General features: G+C 34.9%; 1 protein-coding gene across 3 annotated transcripts; it reads left to right on the top strand.

Annotated features, from left to right (window-relative positions):
* The first annotated feature begins 8,025 nt into the window (after nt 1-8,025).
* LOC126728759 (tropinone reductase homolog At5g06060-like) lies at nt 8,026-12,056 on the top strand. 3 transcript variants are annotated; one of them, XM_050434550.1, is made up of 6 exons: nt 8,026-8,334; nt 9,006-9,094; nt 9,183-9,390; nt 10,664-10,880; nt 11,050-11,156; nt 11,633-12,056. In XM_050434550.1, the coding sequence occupies exons 2-6, from the start codon at nt 9,021-9,023 to the stop codon at nt 11,819-11,821; spliced, it is 795 nt and encodes a 264-aa protein (XP_050290507.1). In that variant the 5' UTR covers nt 8,026-8,334; nt 9,006-9,020; the 3' UTR covers nt 11,822-12,056. The 3 variants fall into 3 exon arrangements, with proteins under 3 accessions (XP_050290507.1, XP_050290501.1, XP_050290512.1); XM_050434544.1 differs by having other exon boundaries at nt 8,169-8,334; nt 8,968-9,094; XM_050434555.1 differs by having other exon boundaries at nt 8,186-8,334; nt 8,999-9,094.
* The last annotated feature ends 6,691 nt before the right edge of the window (nt 12,057-18,747 follow it).

Genomic DNA, 18,747 nt, shown 5'->3' with positions numbered 1-18,747 from the left:
CCACAACTCTTTCTCATGGTCTTGACGCTCTGCTACTTGAAAACCCACTTCCTCTTCCTTCAAGAACCGATAGCCTGTTTTGCAACTATATCTCCCATCTTGCTCCCATGGCCAATATAGCTTGTCCTCTGTTTCTTTTTTGGCCAACAGAATATTTTTTATTACCTCCGCTTCTTGTGGAGCAAAAATACCATCCACCATTGTCGCATTCCACGTTCTAGTGTCTTTGTCAATTAAGCAATCCACTGTGGCTTCATTCATTGTTTCCACCATTGGGGAGAGAACCTTAGTTGGGTGTTTTCGGGGCAGCCAATGGTGTTGCCAAATTTTTATTGATTTTCCATCCCCCACCCTCCAACACGCCCCATCTAAGATGACACCACGGCCTTGTAAAAGACTCTTCCACGAGTAGGACCCAGAACTTGAATCCTTAGCTTCTAGGAAAGAATGGTTTGGGAAAATTTTTGCCTTAAAGACTTTATAAAAGAGAGTTTCCTTATTATGTAAGAGCCGCCAAGCTTGTTTCGCTAAAAGAGCATCATTAAAATGAGCCAAGTTGCGAAAACCCATACCACCTACCATTTTGGACTTAGTCAATTCACTCCATTGGATCCAATGAATTTTCCTTTTATTTCCCCTTTGTTCCCACCAAAACTTCTTTATCATTGCCTCGATGTCATCACAAAGCCCTAATGGTAGTTTAAAGCACCCCATAGCATAGGTAGGGATAGCTTGAATCACAGATTTAATTAGGACCTCTCTCCCGGCTTGTGAAAGCAATTTCCCCTCCCACCCTTGAAGTTTTCGCCAAACCCTCTCTTTTATATAGTTGAAGCTAGCCTTTTTCCCCCTACCCACAAGAGAGGGAAGCTCCAAATATTTCTCATAAGACTTCACTTCTTGGACTTGGAAAAGATTCTTTATGCTTGATTTTGCCTCATCCGATGTGGACTTGCTAAAGAATATTGCGGTCTTATCTTTGTTGATCTTTTGCCCCGACCAAGATTCATATTCACCTAACAACTTCAAAACATTATTGCAGTCATCAGTGATTGACCTGCAAAAAAGTAAGCTATCATCTGCAAAAAACAAATGGGTTAGTTTAGGGCCTCGTTTACACAAGGAAAAGCCCTTAATATCTCCATTCCTCGCCGAATGCTTGATGAGAGCATGAAGACCTTCCGTACACAAAAGGAAAAGGAAAGGAGATAGGGGATCTCCTTGTCTAATTCCTCTTTTAGGATGGATCAGTCCAATGGGCTCCCCATTCACCATGATGGAGTATGACACCGATTTCACACAACTCATCATAAAAGCAACCCATCTAGCACAAAAGCCCATTCTCTCCATGAGCTTCTCCAAATACACCCATTCCACACGATCATTAGCTTTATTCATGTCTAATTTGTTAGCCATAAAACCATGTTTTCCTGAATTGTGTTGCTTCATATGATGAAGGGTCTCAAAAGCAACCATAATATTATCAGAAATAAGTCTTTCCTTCACAAAGGCAGATTGATGTTCCGTGATTAAGGAAGGCAAAAGTTTCTTCAACCTATTAGCTAAAACCTTAGAGTAGATCTTATATAGAACATTGCAAAGACTAATGGGTCGAAAATCAGACACATGTTGAGGATTATCAATTTTAGGAACAAGAGTAATAAGTGTATGGTTGATGGGTTCGGGTAGGATACCTGAGTTCAACCATGAGAGGATGGCTGAAGTAACATCATGCTGCATCGTCGCCCAGAAGTGTTGGTAGAACAATGGAGGCATGTCATCTGGACCCGGCGCTTTCAGAGGTGCCATTTGGTTCAAGGCATCCTTTACTTCCAGCACGATAAAATCCTTCATCAAATCACCGTTCATCTCATCGGTCACCATATAAGGGATTTTCTCAAGAGAACCCACTTCTAAATCCAGATTGGAGGAGGAGAAGAGTTCTTTGTAGTACCTCTCCATCACGTGTCCAATGTCATCTTGGTCAGTCAACCAAGCTCCATTCCCATCTCTTATGCCTCGGATCAAATTCTTCCTAAGTCTCTTTGTAGCCTTACTGTGGAAGAAAGCTGTATTATTGTCACCTTTGCTTAGCCACAGCGCCCTAGATCTTTGACACCACATCCTTGCCTCCCGGTCTTGTAACAAATTAATCTCCGATCTTAATCTCCTAATCTGAGTATTGTCCCCGCTCATCATAGCCACTCTCTCGGCCAAGGCTAATTGGCCCTTCTTAATCTCTAACTCCCTCCTCATGTGCCCAAATTTGTGCCTGTTCCACCAAGTTAATTCTTTCTCACATTTAGCCACTTTTTCCATAATGGCTAGACTAGGATTTGACATCCTCGTACTATTCCACACTTCCTCTACCATTTCTCCACAAGATGGGTCCGATAACCACATTTCTTCAAATCTGAAGCACCTCTTTCTCCTAGGATCAGGCAATCCCGACAAATTAATCAATAGAGGAGAATGATCCGATGACATACAACTAAGGTGATGAATCCTAGTTCCTGGAAATTTTTGGAACCAAGAATTTGTAGCCATGCATCGATCCAATCTTATTCTTATGGAATGCCCATCAACAAAATGTTTTGTCCACGTGAACTTCGGACCCACATAACCCAAATCCATAAAACTACATTCATCGATCACATCTCGAAATAATTGCATTTGATTATGATCTCTAGGAGCTCCACCCCACTTTTTCTCTTGTCGAACGATTTCATTAAAATCTCCACCACAAATCCATGGAATGCTTAATCTAGAATTTAAGCTACTCAATTTACTCCATGCTTCACTCCTCCGGTGTGTTTCGGGCTCTCCATAAAAACCAGTAAAACGCCATGCATCCTCAGTGTTCCCATTGATGATCGTATCAATAAAATACCTATGTGAATCAACAACCTCAATATTAATAGAATTTTTCCAAAATAATACTAGTCCACCGCCATGATTCAATCTTGGAACCACCCACTTCTGATCAAAATTAATCTTGCTCAAAATTCGATCTAGCCTTGTTTCGTCTGTCCATATTTCGGTTATAAACACGACAGAGAGATCTTTTGTCTGTATCAATCTAAGAAGCTCATTCTCTGTACGTGGGTTCCCAAGCCCACGACAATTCCATAGTAAGAGACTCATTACTTCTGGCAGGATTGGTAACCAGCCTCTATCAATATCTTATTTTTTGTTGCACCTCCCTGAGAAACCCTTTTTTTTTTTTTTGGTAACTCAGATAGGTTTGTTGTGTTTTCTGCACTTCTCTTTCCACCCAATATTTCGGCCATATTCACATCAGTTGCTGCACCTATTCTATTGAACCTTTTCCAAGTACCTTCAGCATGCATGTGACTTACAAGGGAGCTTGGAATCTCAGCAAGTGGCATGCGTGTTGATGGAGACATTTGAGCCGCCTAGACTGCAGGGCCTAGCACATTAGCTGCATGTGTTATTGGGCACGGCACCTGTTGCTCATAAATGCAAGGTTGACCAAAAGCATTTTGCTTTTCTATGCTAACTTCAATCCGGGTGGCACTATAAAGTTTCTATCATATTTCTTTATTCCTTTATCAATCTCTTTAATTTCCTCCTCCAAAGCTTCATCTGACACCTTTTACCAGGTCTTTAAAAACCCTCAGAGTTATTGAGCCGACCGTGTACCCTACAGGCAATAATTGTTAAAGATTACTGTAATCCAGCACATATACACACACCCTTAAAGGCCTTCAAAGTTGTGGAGCCGACCGTGTACTCCACAGGCCGTAATGGTTAAAGATTACTGTAATTAATCCAGCACATATATATATACACACACACAAAGACTGCATGAGATCCCTAGGATATATTACTCTTGACTCTGTCGCATTTACGCACAATACTCTTTTCTAACAACCCTATCAGTAATTAGTAAAACAGAGAATTCCTTTTACTTTCGTTTGAACCACCTAATATATTTCATTTCAAAGATTAATAAGATGAAGAGTCAGAAGAAGGGTCATATCTTTGCCATTAAATAAGTCTTCATCCTGAACCCACATAGAAAAAAAAAATATAAAAGCAAGTCGACATATTTGTTAAAGGTGACTAATAATTATTCAATACTTTTTGAATAAGAGGATATAAATATTTCTTTCTCTCAGGGCCAATCCAAGGGAGAAGATATATCCGTGTGTTTGTGCATAATAGTTATTTTTATTGTAATTTTATTAATTTTTTTATAATTTAAATTAAAATAATAATGAATAATGTATTTTGTAATCATACTTTTATTTATTATAGGAACAATCATAAATTATAAATATAAATTTTGTCGTACCAAAATGAAAATAATATAATTTTTCTTAGAAATTCAAAAGGCAAGTTAACAAAAATATTCATTTTATTAAAAGTTATTTATAACATTTTGTGAATCATTAAAAATAATATAAAATTTGGAAATTATTCTTTTAGTTTTAAACAAACTTTTTCAAACCTTTTTTTTTTTTTTTTTTGGCCTACAATTCAATACATTGAAAAACATAACTAAAAAAATTAATAAAACTTAACAATAATTAATTGGACCAATTAGGAAAACAATTTGTTGTTGATAATCTATTAAGGTTATTTTCTTTGCAGAAATTGTAATTTTTGTTCACCCAAAACATATTATCAAATAAACAATTATTAGCAAAATCTAAGACGAATTAAATTTCTATATATGTATTATTATAAAATAATAATAAAAATAAAAATAAAAATAAAATTGCAAAAGCTAAAATTTGTCACCCATTCGATTATTTTCGTTTGGCTAACCTTTACTTAAAAAAAATAAAAAATATAGAGTATTTATAATATAACTATTAAGAGTACTTTGTCCACCACAAAGGATAAAAAGGTAAACAAAAATTAGTAAAGTCTCATAGTTTAATATATAAATTGAGTACTATAAAAATTATGTTATGTAATAGAATAAATATCAAATTACAATTGTAAGGGTAGGTTTTGGATCCTGAGCCCAAAAGATGAATGGATTTAGGCCCAAAGAGCTCAACACAATGAATTTGTAGAGAGTAAATTTAAAAACTAGGCTTCAATGGATCAGACAACACGTATAGTGAACCAAAGATAATAAAACAAGCTCTGTACAAAGAAATCCTTCCTTGGCCAAATCCGAGGAGAGTTGTCCTTATATATTTTTCCTTTAAACTTGGATACAATTTCAGTTCTTCTTACTACAATGTTTTCTCTATAAAATTTCTGATCTCCTCTCCCTGGAAGGTTTCTTACATTATATAGTTCCCTTTAGATAATCTTGGCCCTCCATTTGTTGATCGTCCAGGCCACTACTTGAGTACTTGTTCCATCAGACACCTTCTCCAACCTCTTATGAGTTGGGACAGCCAAGGTAGTACTATTCAGGGGTCTTCTTCACATAAATGCAGCTAGGAGGTTTAGTGGGATGTATTAAATGTGGTAGTAGCCACCATCCCTTCAATCATGTTAGGGCTAATCCCCTCCCTGAAACTCTTTCTCTACAATATGACTTCCTTTGGTAACGTGCCACTGACGTGGCCTTATTGTCCGAGCGTGTGACCTTCTCGGTGTAGTAATGGCCTCCTCAGCCATGGGTATGACACGTGGCACAAATACCTTATTTAAATTCCTGGACCCCACAACAATAAATACCAAATTATCCAAATCATGCTATGTAATAAAATAATATTATATTTTTATATGCTATATTTGATTCTTTATAATGTAATAGGATAACATTTAACAATCAAAGAGAACAAAAAAAAAAAAAAACCTAAATCGCATTAACTCAAAGTAGAGTTTTAAAGAATATAAAAAATTATCAACCTAAAGCAAAGATGCAAGAACAAAAAAAAAATCCACCAAAAGAGAGAGAGAGAGAGAGAGAGAGAGAGAGAGAGAGAGAGAGAGAGATAACTTTTTTTTTTTTGTAAGGAAAAACTATGTATAGAATGGAAGAGATAGTAACAAATTTATAGTAAGATGATATGAATAAGAAGAGACAAAAATAAAGGAAAATGAAGGGAAAGGGGAAAAATGATATTAATGTAGAGGGTAGTAGGAAGATGAAAAAGTAAAGGAAGGAGAAAAGTTGGAAAAGTAGTGGGGAGATGAAAAGGTAAGAAAGAGAGAAAATTTGGAGAAGTGTAAATATTAAAAACAATTATAGGAAAATTGAAAAGAAAAAAGATAATGACTTGGACATTGATGTGGTTTAACTAGAGCGTAACAACAATTAATACTACGCTTCAGTTTATATATATATATATATATATATATTGGAATCCCCATTAGTAATAAACATAAATAGTTTAGCCGATAATCATATGATCCACTGACTCTCTAGTCGGAAAACAAAGTTGCTATCATATATATATTTGTTCTCTCCCCCACAATCCCACAGACTTTTACCTTTATATGGTTTAGAGCATTCCCATCAGCTCGTGCATAAATTTTTCCATTTTACACATCTAAAACCTATTTTTTCTATTTTACACATTGACGCCTCCGGTGGTGATGGCGAGAATGACAAGCAAGATCGACGCCTCCAAAGGCAAGCGGTGGCAATGGCAATGGCGAGAGACATTCAACCCGAAACCCACTGATCAAGCCCATTCAACCCGAAAACCACTGATCAAGCCCATTCAACCCGAAAACAACGAGAAACAAAGGAATGACGCTTCCTCGATCATTGCATGTAATATACCAACCCACTTACAATGACTAGGTAAGAAACATTAGCCTTCGCTTCTAGATAGTGACACCGAGCTGCAATAACCTTATTTGTGGAATTGTACAAGCCCATTTACTATATGCCTGGGCGGCGATTCAATTAAGGACCAGTCAAGGAAGGGGAAACACCCATGCAAATGCAATGAGGACCAAACTCACCTAGCCCCAATCATGGGTTAGCTACTTGGCTCATATAAACTTCAAGTCAAAATCCTATTACTATCAAAGAAATATTGCTTTTTGGAAGATTTTTGGATTTTTCATTGTGTCATCATCACCCGATCAAAGCAAGCAAATTTTCCATTACATGGGTCCCTTTGCATAGATTGACTCTAGTCAATACGGCCATCAGTTCTTGCGTTTTTGTGGTTATTGGCAATTATGTGTGGAATAAGTTGGTTTTTTCCTATTGAAATTGAACAGTGGTTTAAAATAAGTGGAAAAGAAGAAAGAATTGTTAATTTTTGCTTGAAGTTTATAATAGCTAACCCAAGTTTGGGGCAAGGTGTGATTGGTCAAAAGCAAAGAAGATTGAATTGAATAAGAATGTCAAAAATTATATAATCAAGGTTTTTTATTTTTTATTTATTTTTAGAAGGTATAATCAAGGTTGTTGGATATACTATTCAAGGTTTCAATTAAGGACCAGTCAAGGAAGGAGAAACACCCACGCAAATGCAATGAGGACCAAACTCACCTAGCCCCAATCATGGGTTAGCTACTTAGCTCATATAAACTTCAAGTCAAAATCCTATTACTATCAAAGAAATATTGTTCTTTGGAAGATTTTTGGATTTTTCACAAGTTTACACCCACTGATGTGGGTGTTTTTTTGCTCAGATTGTGTAAAATTTGTTACTTTTTCTATTTTGTAAAGTTATCCACAAGTTGATGTGGGTGCTTTTAGTTTGCACGATAGCCTAGCAACAAAGGAACTCCAGACAAGAAGGAAAATCATCATAGATGATGGTTGACCTCTCTATGTGGGGAAGCCTAAAAAACAATCTGTTAGGTTTAGACCCCTAGTAAAAACAATTTTAAGACTGTTAATATATTAATTATGTAAGTCTTTGGTTAATCTAGCAATTATCAATATTATGCACAACAAAAACATAAATACATATAATATATAACTTAGGAAAACCTATGAATCAAACCATTTCACGGTAAAAATGTGGAGGGATATAACTTTATCAATCACTTTTCAAAAAAATCAACAACAGGTTATTTATTTTATATTCTATTTTATTTAAATAATTATTTTTATTTTTTTAAACTATTATCTGCGGAGAGAGAATTAAAATAATGAACTATAAAGCTATAGTAACCATGTGTATACATAATTATTGTAGCAAAAATTGATTTTTGCACAAATTTACATTGGTTGATGTAGGAAAATTTTGAGGTTAATTGGTTGGGTAAAATGTGGAGCTTTTTCTATTTTACAGAGAGAGAGAGAGGCCTTGGTGCATGTAGGTGATAGAAGTAGGCTTGTTTTTCTTTCGCCTATATAAATCGGTCACCCCACAGCATATCAGTGTGGAAACTGTAAGTTAATTTAGAGAAGTGCCTAGTGAAGTTTTCCAGGTATCAATTATTTATTTATTTTTTTAAAATTTATGGAAAACTCTTTTGGTTTCTTTATTTCGATGCAGTAAGTAAGATCAATTAAAGCATATTTGAGATAGACAATCTCCTTCTTGTGTGCAAAATTTATGGTTATATTTGACAAGGCAATTTAAATACATACTTAAAGCTTGAAGCTCAATTTCTTTGAGATTTTAAATGTTTGAAGCTTTATTTTTTTGATAAGGAAGCTTCTTATTTTGTAGGCTAAAATTTTATTTTTACCTTTAAAATATAGCACATGTTCTATTTCGTCTTTGAATCAAAATATTTTATTTTCATCATGAAAATTTAAAATGTTCTATTCTTTGTTATTCTTGTCAAAATATATATTCTATTGACAAAAAATTTGATGAAAGTGGATGAAAGGATGAAATATTGAGATGTCGTTTTAAAATTTTCAGAGATGAAGATAAAACTTCTTAAATTATAGACAAAAATAGAGTATCTACTATTAATACCATATATACTGGATGGAAGAATATATATATATATATATATATATATACGCACACTCAAAACTTGCTTTGGCTTCCTTCTTTCATGATTTATTTTTTTATTTTTATTCTTCTCTAAATGTCATCATTGAATCAGTTGGTTTCTTTGCTTATTATTTCTGTTGGAGAGGGAAGAGTGTTCGGAAAGCAATGGGTTTGGCAGATAACAGATGGTCACTTAAGGGACTGAGCGCTCTTGTAACTGGTGGAACCAAAGGAATCGGGTTCTTCTCTCTCTCTCTCTCTCCATGTTCCACTTCAAAGGGTCTGAATTAAATAGTCAAGTATCAAAATCTTTTTGATTTTGTTCAGGTATGCTATTGTGGAGGAGCTGGCCATACTAGGCGCAAGAGTACATACTTGTTCTCGAAATGAAGCTGAGCTTAATGGATGCATAAAGGCTTGGGAAGATAAAGGGTTTCTGGTTTCTGGTTCAGTCTGTGATGTATCGTCTAAAGCCCAAAGAGAGAAGCTAATGGAGTCTGTCTCCTCTGTATTTAATGGAATGCTTAACATCCTAGTGAGTTGTCCTTCATCCATGTAGCTTTGGAGACCTATTTTCTTCATTAGTGTTTTTCAGCTTTTGTATTTTTATTTTGTGAGAATCACTGAAGGTATAGGTTTAAAACACACACATCCTGTGTGCAATAAACTTATTATTGTTGTTATTATCATTATTAAGTACTATACCATGTTAGTTCAATTGGTAAAATATTGCTTGTCATCGAATAAGAGAGATCTGGAATTCAATCTTCTTAGTTGAACAAGTTGGTTCAGTTTTTAAAACTATGATTTGAATATTTTGCTTGAATTAGTGATACCCAAGATGGTCTATTGAATAATGTAATAACATAAGGACAAAACTTAGGTAGAATTCCTTAAGTAATATAATTTATTTTTGTAATTAAATTTGACTATCTAGATGCATTAAACAATGAACCATATAGCCAAATTTAATTGTCGTAAGAAAGTGTAATATTATTTTTACTGCACTAATTGGTCAATGCATTCATATTATTGTTTTTTTTTTTTGGAATGCCATTGTTGAATTTAATTGAGAAACTTAAGTTGCAACACCTAAGAAAGTGTATCTAAGTTTCACCCAACATAATAGTGAATTTGATTAACTTGATCATGTTGGTTTTTTGCTTAAAACAACAAGGTGATAATGATATGATTTATTTTCTATACATTCTCTAAACTCTACACTCCTTATACCAGATAATCCTTTTTGGGTAAATTACTTTCTAAACTTTAAGTTTTGGGTATCTCTTATTTATACCTTAAAATTTTAAATGTTTCATTTCAACTTCAAGTTTGAAATAAATTATATTTAAACTAGCTAGTCATGTGATGTTTAATAGCGTTTACAAAGAAAATGTGATAGTAGGTTTACATGAAATGTTTTTAGAAATTTTAAGGTTTAAATGAAATATACCAAAAACTCTAAGGTTTAAAGAGTAATTTATCATTTGATTTTTGCACTTTACCCATTATTTTTGTTCATCTGATTTTCACAATGATTCTTATCATGAAAGATCGTTTGTCATATATATAAATTTATTTTATTTTATTTGGATTGTATAAATTATTTTTATTTTTTATTTTTTGAAGTACAATTATACTATTGCCTAACTTTTTTTCTAAGCACAATAAATTAATGAAAATAAATGCTTCCGAACAAGCACTCGAGTACTCCATTGCATTTCTTCTATATTATTGAGTGTTATAAGATATTCCAATTCTCTACTGAATTTGTAATTGAAATACTGTGCTTCAATTTCTGGATTTAGGTGAATAATGTTGGGACCGGTATATTGAAACCAGCAATTGAGTACACAGCTGAAGAATTCTCTACTATTTTCGGAACCAACTTTGAATCTGCTTACCACCTTTCCCAACTTTCACACCCCCTTTTGAAGGCGTCTGGAGCAGGAAGCATTGTGTTTATCTCCTCTGTTGCTGGGGTGGTTTCGTTAAAAAATTTGTCTGTTTATTCAGCAACTAAAGGTATGTTTAAGAAAGCAAAAAAGAAAAAAAAAAAAAAAGTGAAAAATCATCTTACAGATATCTGATATTCATTCATTCATTACTGGCTAGTCCCCTAGCTATATATGGGGTAGGGATGAGAGTACTGTGTTCCTAATTATGATCGGTTTTCTCACTTCATATTTTTCAGGAGCAATGAATCAGCTCACAAAGAATTTGGCATGTGAATGGGCAAAAGACAATATCAGGTCCAATTCTGTGGCGCCATGGTACATCAAAACACCTCTAGTGGACAATGTAAATTTCTTTTGCCTCAATCACTTTGCTTTGTAGTTGGCACTAACGTCTCTAATCAACAGGTCCAGAACAAGCAATTTGTCTGGTGTTAACTGATTAGTCCACTGGTCACAAATTGTCATGTTGCAGTTTTAACTTTTTCTGCTTCAATTATTCCATGATCGATACACTAACTTGTATTTTTTTGAGATAAAATTATATAAGTGGCTCCTCTCAATTATGTGATGTGATTTCCAACTACAGTTATGAAATTATGCGGTGCATCCAATTTATTGTACCCTCCTTTCATATGAGTGTCGGCACACCGCACACTTTACTTGAGATGACGGTGTAATACATAGTATACGGAATAATTTCCCCTAAGATTGGTAGTTTTGCATCTGTGATCTGTGGAACTTATGAGATTCCACCTATGGAACACACTTATATATGATCCACATTCTCCTTTAGGCAACTTATGTCTTCTTTCTTCTCAGGTGCTCGAGGATACAGAATATAAGGAAGAGGTCATTTCTCGCACTCCATTGAAGCGCATAGGAGAAGCAGAGGAGGTCTCATCTTTGGTAGCATTCCTGTGCATGCCAGCATCATCTTATATTACTGGCCAGATTATTTGCGTTGATGGTGGAATGACTGTCAACGGCTTTAACCCAAGTCGTGACTAAAGGGCAACAATTTTATGCCACACACACACACATATATATATATATATATATATATTCTGCAAATGTGTTTTGTTTAGCACAAATGGGGGAATGTATGGGACAACGTATATGAGCTCATACTTGATGTTGAGTGCAATAATTGATGTTGAAAACACAATGAAGTTGTTGGACTTACATATGTAAGTGAAATTTTACATTAATCAATAATGATGAGAGAAATGAGTAGTTAATATAACATAGTTGAACTCACACCAATTGAGCGAGTTTCTCAAAGTCCATGTTAGGTGTCACGTTGAAATTTGTAAGGGTCATATTTTTATGTATTAAAATATTTGAGTTCAAAACACATCTGACATGTATTTGAGTCTTAGTTTTTAGTGTGTTCTGAAGGGAATTAACCCAAAATTCCCAAGCCTGTGAGAAACAAAAATAGAGAAAACACACGCTGAAGAAAAATAATCACACACACAAGACAATATTTATGTGGTTCGGCAAATTGCCTACGTCCATGGAGTTGTAGAGATTTCACTATTATCAGGGAAAAATACAAGTGCAGCAGTACAATTTTTTTCTCTCTCAAAAACTACAACAACAAACCATAATCACCAAAACTGCGTTTTTTACATCCTACATATAAGATTTACAATGGGCTACAAAATGGTGCAAATTTTTTTCTTGGGGGCGTTGCTCTCGAACCCCCAAAAGGCTTGTCCATGAGTACTCCATGGATTAAATTTCAAAAAATCTCCCATTAAAAACCACGCAACATTATTTAGGTTAGGTTGAGTCGTCAACCAAATCAAACATAGTTAGACTCCACAAAACCCAACAAATCTCTCACTTGGAGACAAGTTCAATCACCAACATCAACCGCAATCCTCTAAAAAACAATCCCCCATCCCTACAACTCATCCTCTTGTCCTCAAGCTAGAAGACCAACTGAAGTTGCACACAGTTTCAGCTTCTCAATAGCAACACCCTTAGTCAACATGTCCGCTGGATTCTTAGATCCACAAATTTTCTCAAGTATTACCAGCTTATTTTCAACAAGGTAACAGATAAAGAGGTATTTTGTTTGTATATGCTTCGAATTTGAATGAAAAATCGAATTTTTGACAAGAAAGATTGCACTCTAACTGTCACTGTATAAAATGCCCATCTCCTGCTTCTTATCCAATTCATCTAAGAAGCTATGTAGCCAAATCATCTTCTTTCCAGTTTCAGTTACTGCAACATACTCAGCTTCTGTAATAGACAAAGCAACAATTTTTTGTAGATTTGAGGCCCATGATATAGCTGTACCACCCAAAGTAAATACAAACTCAGTAGTAATCTTTCTACTATCAATATCACCAGCAAAATCAGTATCTACATAACTCTACAGTTTCAAACTTGCACCTATGAAGCAAAAACATGTATTTGATGAAATATTCAGATATCTCAGAATCCACTTGACTGCCTCCCAATGTTGATTTCCTGGTCTACTCATGAATTTGCTCACAACTCCCACTGTTTGTGCAATGTCTGACCTTGTACACACCATAGCATACATCAAGCTGCCAATAGCTAAGGCATAGAGCACCTTGCTCATATGGTCAATTTCTTCTTCTGTCTTTGATGATTATTCTTTGTTTAGTTTGAAATGACTTCCCAAGGGTGTACTCACTGGTTTAGCTTCATTTATGTTGAACCTGCTGAGAACTTTCTTCACATACTCTGACTATGAAACTTCAATGTACCATTAGTCTTGTCTCTAAAGATTTTCATACCAAGGATTTGCTTTGCAGCTCCCAAATCCTTCATTGCAAACTGTTTTGACAATTACTTCTTTAGATTATTAATCTCCTTAATGCTAAATCCTGCAATGAGTATATCATCCACATACAACAGTAAAATGATATAAGAATTGTCAAAGAACTTAACATAGCAACAGTGATCAGTTTCACATCTCTTAAACCCAATTCTATGTATGAAATTGTCAAATTTCTTATACCATTGTCTTGGAGCTTGTTTTAGGCCATACAAGCTTTTTCTCAGTTTGCAGACTAGATTCTCTTGTCCTTGAACAATGAACCCTTCTAGCTGAATCATGTAAATGTCTTCCTCCAAGTCACCATGAAGGAATGCCTTCTTCACATCTAATTGCTTAAGATGTAAGTTTTCTGCAGCCACCATTCCCAATATCAGTCTAATGGTTGACATCTTCACAACTGGAGAAAATATCTTTGAGTAGTCAATGCCCTTCTTTTGCTGGAACCCTTTGACAACTAATCTGGCCTTATAACGCTTGCTGCCATCATACTCATCCTTTATTCTGTATACCCACTTGTTGTGCAAAGCCTTCTTTTCTACTGGCTGTTTAGTTAATTCTCATGTCTGATTCCCTAACAAGGAATCCATCTCATCCTTCATGGCTAACTCCCACTTGCTTGAATTTTCATCCTACAAGGCTTCTTCATAACACTCTGGCTCATCACCATCAGTCAATAGGAGATAATTTAGAGTGGGTGAATAACGCTGTGGAGGTCTAATGGTCCTAGAAGATCTACGAACTTCAACTACAGATGTACTCTGATCTACCTGTGAATCTACATTCTCTTTATCTTTTTCACCCCTTTTTTGGACAGTACTTTCAGTCAATTCATCTAAGTTGACAAACTCGGATTTCTTTTAATCAATCTCTGTAACATCTAACACTACAGTTGACCTATCCTTGTACATAACTTGTTCATTAAATATCACATTTCTATTTCTGATGATTTTCCTGTTTTGTTTACCCCAAAACCTATAGTCAAATTTCTCATCACCATAGCTAATAAAAAAACATATTTTAGACTTTGCATCATGTTTACTACTAGCATCAGAATCAATATGAACATAAGAAACACAACCAAAAACTTTTAAATGTGAAAACTTTACCTCTTTACTGCTCCAAATCTCCTTAGGAAGTCTGAACTCCATGAGAACTAATGGTACTCAGTTTATAAGGTAAGCTGCAATACTAACAACATCAGCCTAGAAAGTTTTTGGTAGTCCAGCATGCAACTTCATACTCCTAGCACACTCATTGAGAGTTCTGCTCATGCGCTTAGCCACACAATACTACTATGGTATCCTAGGAATGGTCTTCTCTATCCTAATTCCTTGTGCAACACAATACTCACTGAACCCTTCATCTATGTACTCTTTTTCATTATCTGACCTCAAACATTTACTTTCAAACCTGTTTCTGTCTCAACATGACCTTCCACTTCTTAAAAGTTTCAAATGCATTAGATTTATTTTTCAGAAAATAAACCCATACCTTTCTGCTTGAGTCATCAATGAAAGTGATGTAGTACCTTGAACCTCCAAGAGATGCAACCGGAAAAGACCTCACAAATCAGTGTGTACTAACTCCAATTTTTCAGCTTTCGGTGTCCTGCCAGTTTTCAAGAAACTCACATTTTTCTGCTTTCCTAAGATGTAGCTTTCACACATGTCAAAATTAATGGACTTCAATTCTAGTAGTTTTCCTCTTGACAGCAACATCTTCATCCCTTTCTCACTCATGTGACCAAGTTTACGGTGCCATAGACTTGTATTAGTACTTACTTTAGCAACTGCAATTTTGTCTTTTGGACTTGAGGTCATATATAGAGTACTGGTCTTCTTTCTACGAGCCAATACTCTAACTCCCTTTGTAACCTTCCAAGTACCACTAACAAATAGTATTGCATGCCTTTCATCATCAAGTAGTCCAACAGAAATCAGATTCCTCCTCAGGTCAGGAATATGTTGAACCTTTCCTAGTAACCAAACAGACCCATTAGATAACAATATACAGACGTCTCCCATACCTATAACATCCAAGGTTGTACCATCAGCCAAATATACCTTACCAAAATCACTTGCAACATAGTTTTGTATGATTTCTTAGTGTGGAGTAGTATGAAATGAAACTCCTGAGTCCAAAACCCAATCATTAAGTGGACTGTCTATTGCAAGAAGTAATGCATCCTATACCTCTTTTGTTACAGCATTAGCAGAATCATTTTCATTCTTCTTTTTAGGACTTTTGCGTTGCCTCCTAAAGTGACTCGTTTTCCCACAGTTCCAGCATTGTACTTGTTAGCCTAATCTAGATTTACTTCTATTCCGATTAGAATTTCTAAATTTTGATTTGCCCCAATTAAAATTTCTATCATTACTTTTGCCTCTTGTCTCAAGGTTTAGGGTAGAATCAAATCTTGAGGTTTCACCTGCATCTTTTCTGTGAATCTCCTCAGTCAGAATTAAATCTCGTATGTCATTGTACTTCAGCTTTTCCTTTCCTATAGAATTGCTTATTGCCATTCTCATTGCCTCCCAACTGTTTGGCAAAAAAGCCAAAACGATTAGTGCGCGAATCTCATCATCAAAATCAATTTCTACAGATGACAATTTATTTGTGATAGTGTTAAATTCGTTCAGATGTTGTGCTACTGATGGATTCTCTGCAATCTTCAAATTGAATAGTTTCTTCATCAGATGCACCTTGTTGTTTGTTGACGGCTTTTCATACATACTAGACAAAGCCTTCATCAGATCTGTTGTGATCTTCTCCTTTACAACATTGTGTGCAATAGACCTAGACAGAGATAACCTGATAACTCCTAGTACCTGTTTGTCAAGAAGAGCCAATTCCTCAGCCTTTATAGTTTTAGGTTTTTCCCCTAGAAGTGGCAGATGCAACTTCTTCCCATAAAGATAATCTTTGATTTGCATCCTCCGGAATCCAAAGTTTGTGCCATCGAACTTTTCTATTCTAGACGTCTTTCCTGCTTCCTCTGCCATTGCTCCCACTTAAACCTAACCCTAGGCTTTGATACCAGTTGAAGGGAATTAACCCAAAATTCCCAAACCTGTGAGAAATAAAAATAGGAAAAACATACGCTAAAGAAAAATAATCACACAGACAAGACAGTATTTACGTGGTTCGGCAATTTGCCTATATCCATGGAGTTGCAGGGATTTCACTATTATCAGGAAAAAAATACAAGTGCAGCAGTACAGTTTTTTTTCCTTTCTTAAAAACTACAACAACAAACCCTAATCACCAAAACTGCGTTTTCTACATCTTGCACACAGGATTCACAATGGGCTACAAAACGGGCCAAAATTTTTTCAACATTATTTGGGTCAAGTCGAGTTATCAACCAAATTAAACATAACTAGACTCCATAAAGCCCAACATGTTCAAGAAGTACAACAAGTGGTTAAAGTCACAAAATTGCTTACACAAGTGGTCTTGATACTTCGCTCAATACCTATTGATCTATTGAGAATAAATGATTCTTGATGCATGTCTTGACATCTCTCAATCTATCGAACCTTGGGAAAATTGAATAGTAATTTTTTGTTTCAACCCACAATGACTTGGCCTTTTTGGGATTTGTGCACTAGAGTTCCAAAATATATAAAAGAAATATTTTATGGTTGTTGACATCATAGGGATAGAGACACGCATAAAAGTTGCTATAGCGTTTGTGCGCCTAAATTTTTGTACCAAGCTTCTACTAGTTCATCAAAGTCATGATTTGAAGAACACTGCAATTCTATAACTATCAAAGAGGTTGTTGTGCTATCAGTCACAAAATAGGAGATTTGTGCAAAGGAGAAATTTATTACAAGAAGTAGTCCAATTGAGGATTGGAGCTGAGCTTCATTATAGATTAGTAGGTTCTATTGTAAGAAGGTACTTTAGGTAAGATTCATTATACTTGCAATCTCTATTCTTGTTAGTTGATTTTTTGGAAGTGATGACCTAAACTTCACTAATAGGGTTTTGCTTGCGAGAATTTTCCCTATTGTGATCAAATTGCCATGTCAAACTTATTTTTCATTGCACTTAATTTAGTTTGGTTATTTGCTTATGCCTTAATTACATTTGTATGTAATTTGGACTAATATGTTAATCAACTTCAGTAATTGGTTGATTTAACTAAACTCAATCTATAGCCTAATAAAATTGAAGGAATGTCCCTTATAAGGACACCTTTGTGATTATCTTCACCAAAATTGCTATTGTTGGTATGTTAACCATCAAACTGGGGTAAGGATAAGACTTTGGTAGCAATTGATGCATGGCAAAAACCATAAGAAGCAATAAATGTCTATTTCAAGAAAATAACATTGAATCCACGAAAGTTTCTTGAATTCACAAGGATAAATAATCTAGAATCTACTAGAGAAAAAGGGAAACTAAGTCTATATTTTTATTAACTTGAAAATTGAACTTAAAATTTGTTTACAGGATTTAGGCCAATTTAAAGACTTTGTAAAACTTGACTGCCAAGAGAATATATTCTAAAATAGATTCTAATTAATATTCTACTATAATTGGATTCTAATTTAGTCAGAGAAGCATGAAATGGACCTTTAAATCAAGAAAATAAATACCCCAAGCCTAAATTTCTGAAAATTACAAAAAAAAAAAAAAACTAATAAATAACAAAAGTCTTATGGTAGCTTTTCTTTGTCACTAGACTCACTACAATGTTTTCTGCAACTAGTATTTTCCACTTCTCCAAATGAGTCACATCTATAGTGGTATATATTGCATGTAGAAGTAGAACACCGACACCAATATAATAAGGCAAACCTATCAAGAGTTTATGGCACTGAGAGAAACAATCGAACTAGGCATCATGGTCATCTCAGATAGTGACCAGAGATGGCTCTAGAATTTTTGTCTAGAAGTTGCCAATAAGAAACATAAATTATATAAAATCTAAAACAAAATAGACTTGAGTATATCAATATCATAAAAAAAAAATAAAATACATGAAATTCTACAATTGTCTTCTACAAGGTTTCATATTTTGAAACTGTTGCATGATAGATTCATTATCAATCCTACGAGCTATATCTTTTTCAATGTACACAGTCAAACAATCATTCATCTA

Source organism: Quercus robur, chromosome 1, assembly GCF_932294415.1.
Source record: "Quercus robur chromosome 1, dhQueRobu3.1, whole genome shotgun sequence".
Lineage (NCBI taxonomy): Eukaryota > Viridiplantae > Streptophyta > Magnoliopsida > Fagales > Fagaceae > Quercus > Quercus robur.
The sequence above is the reverse complement of the archived record's forward strand: the minus strand, read 5'-3'. Positions and strand labels throughout refer to the sequence as shown.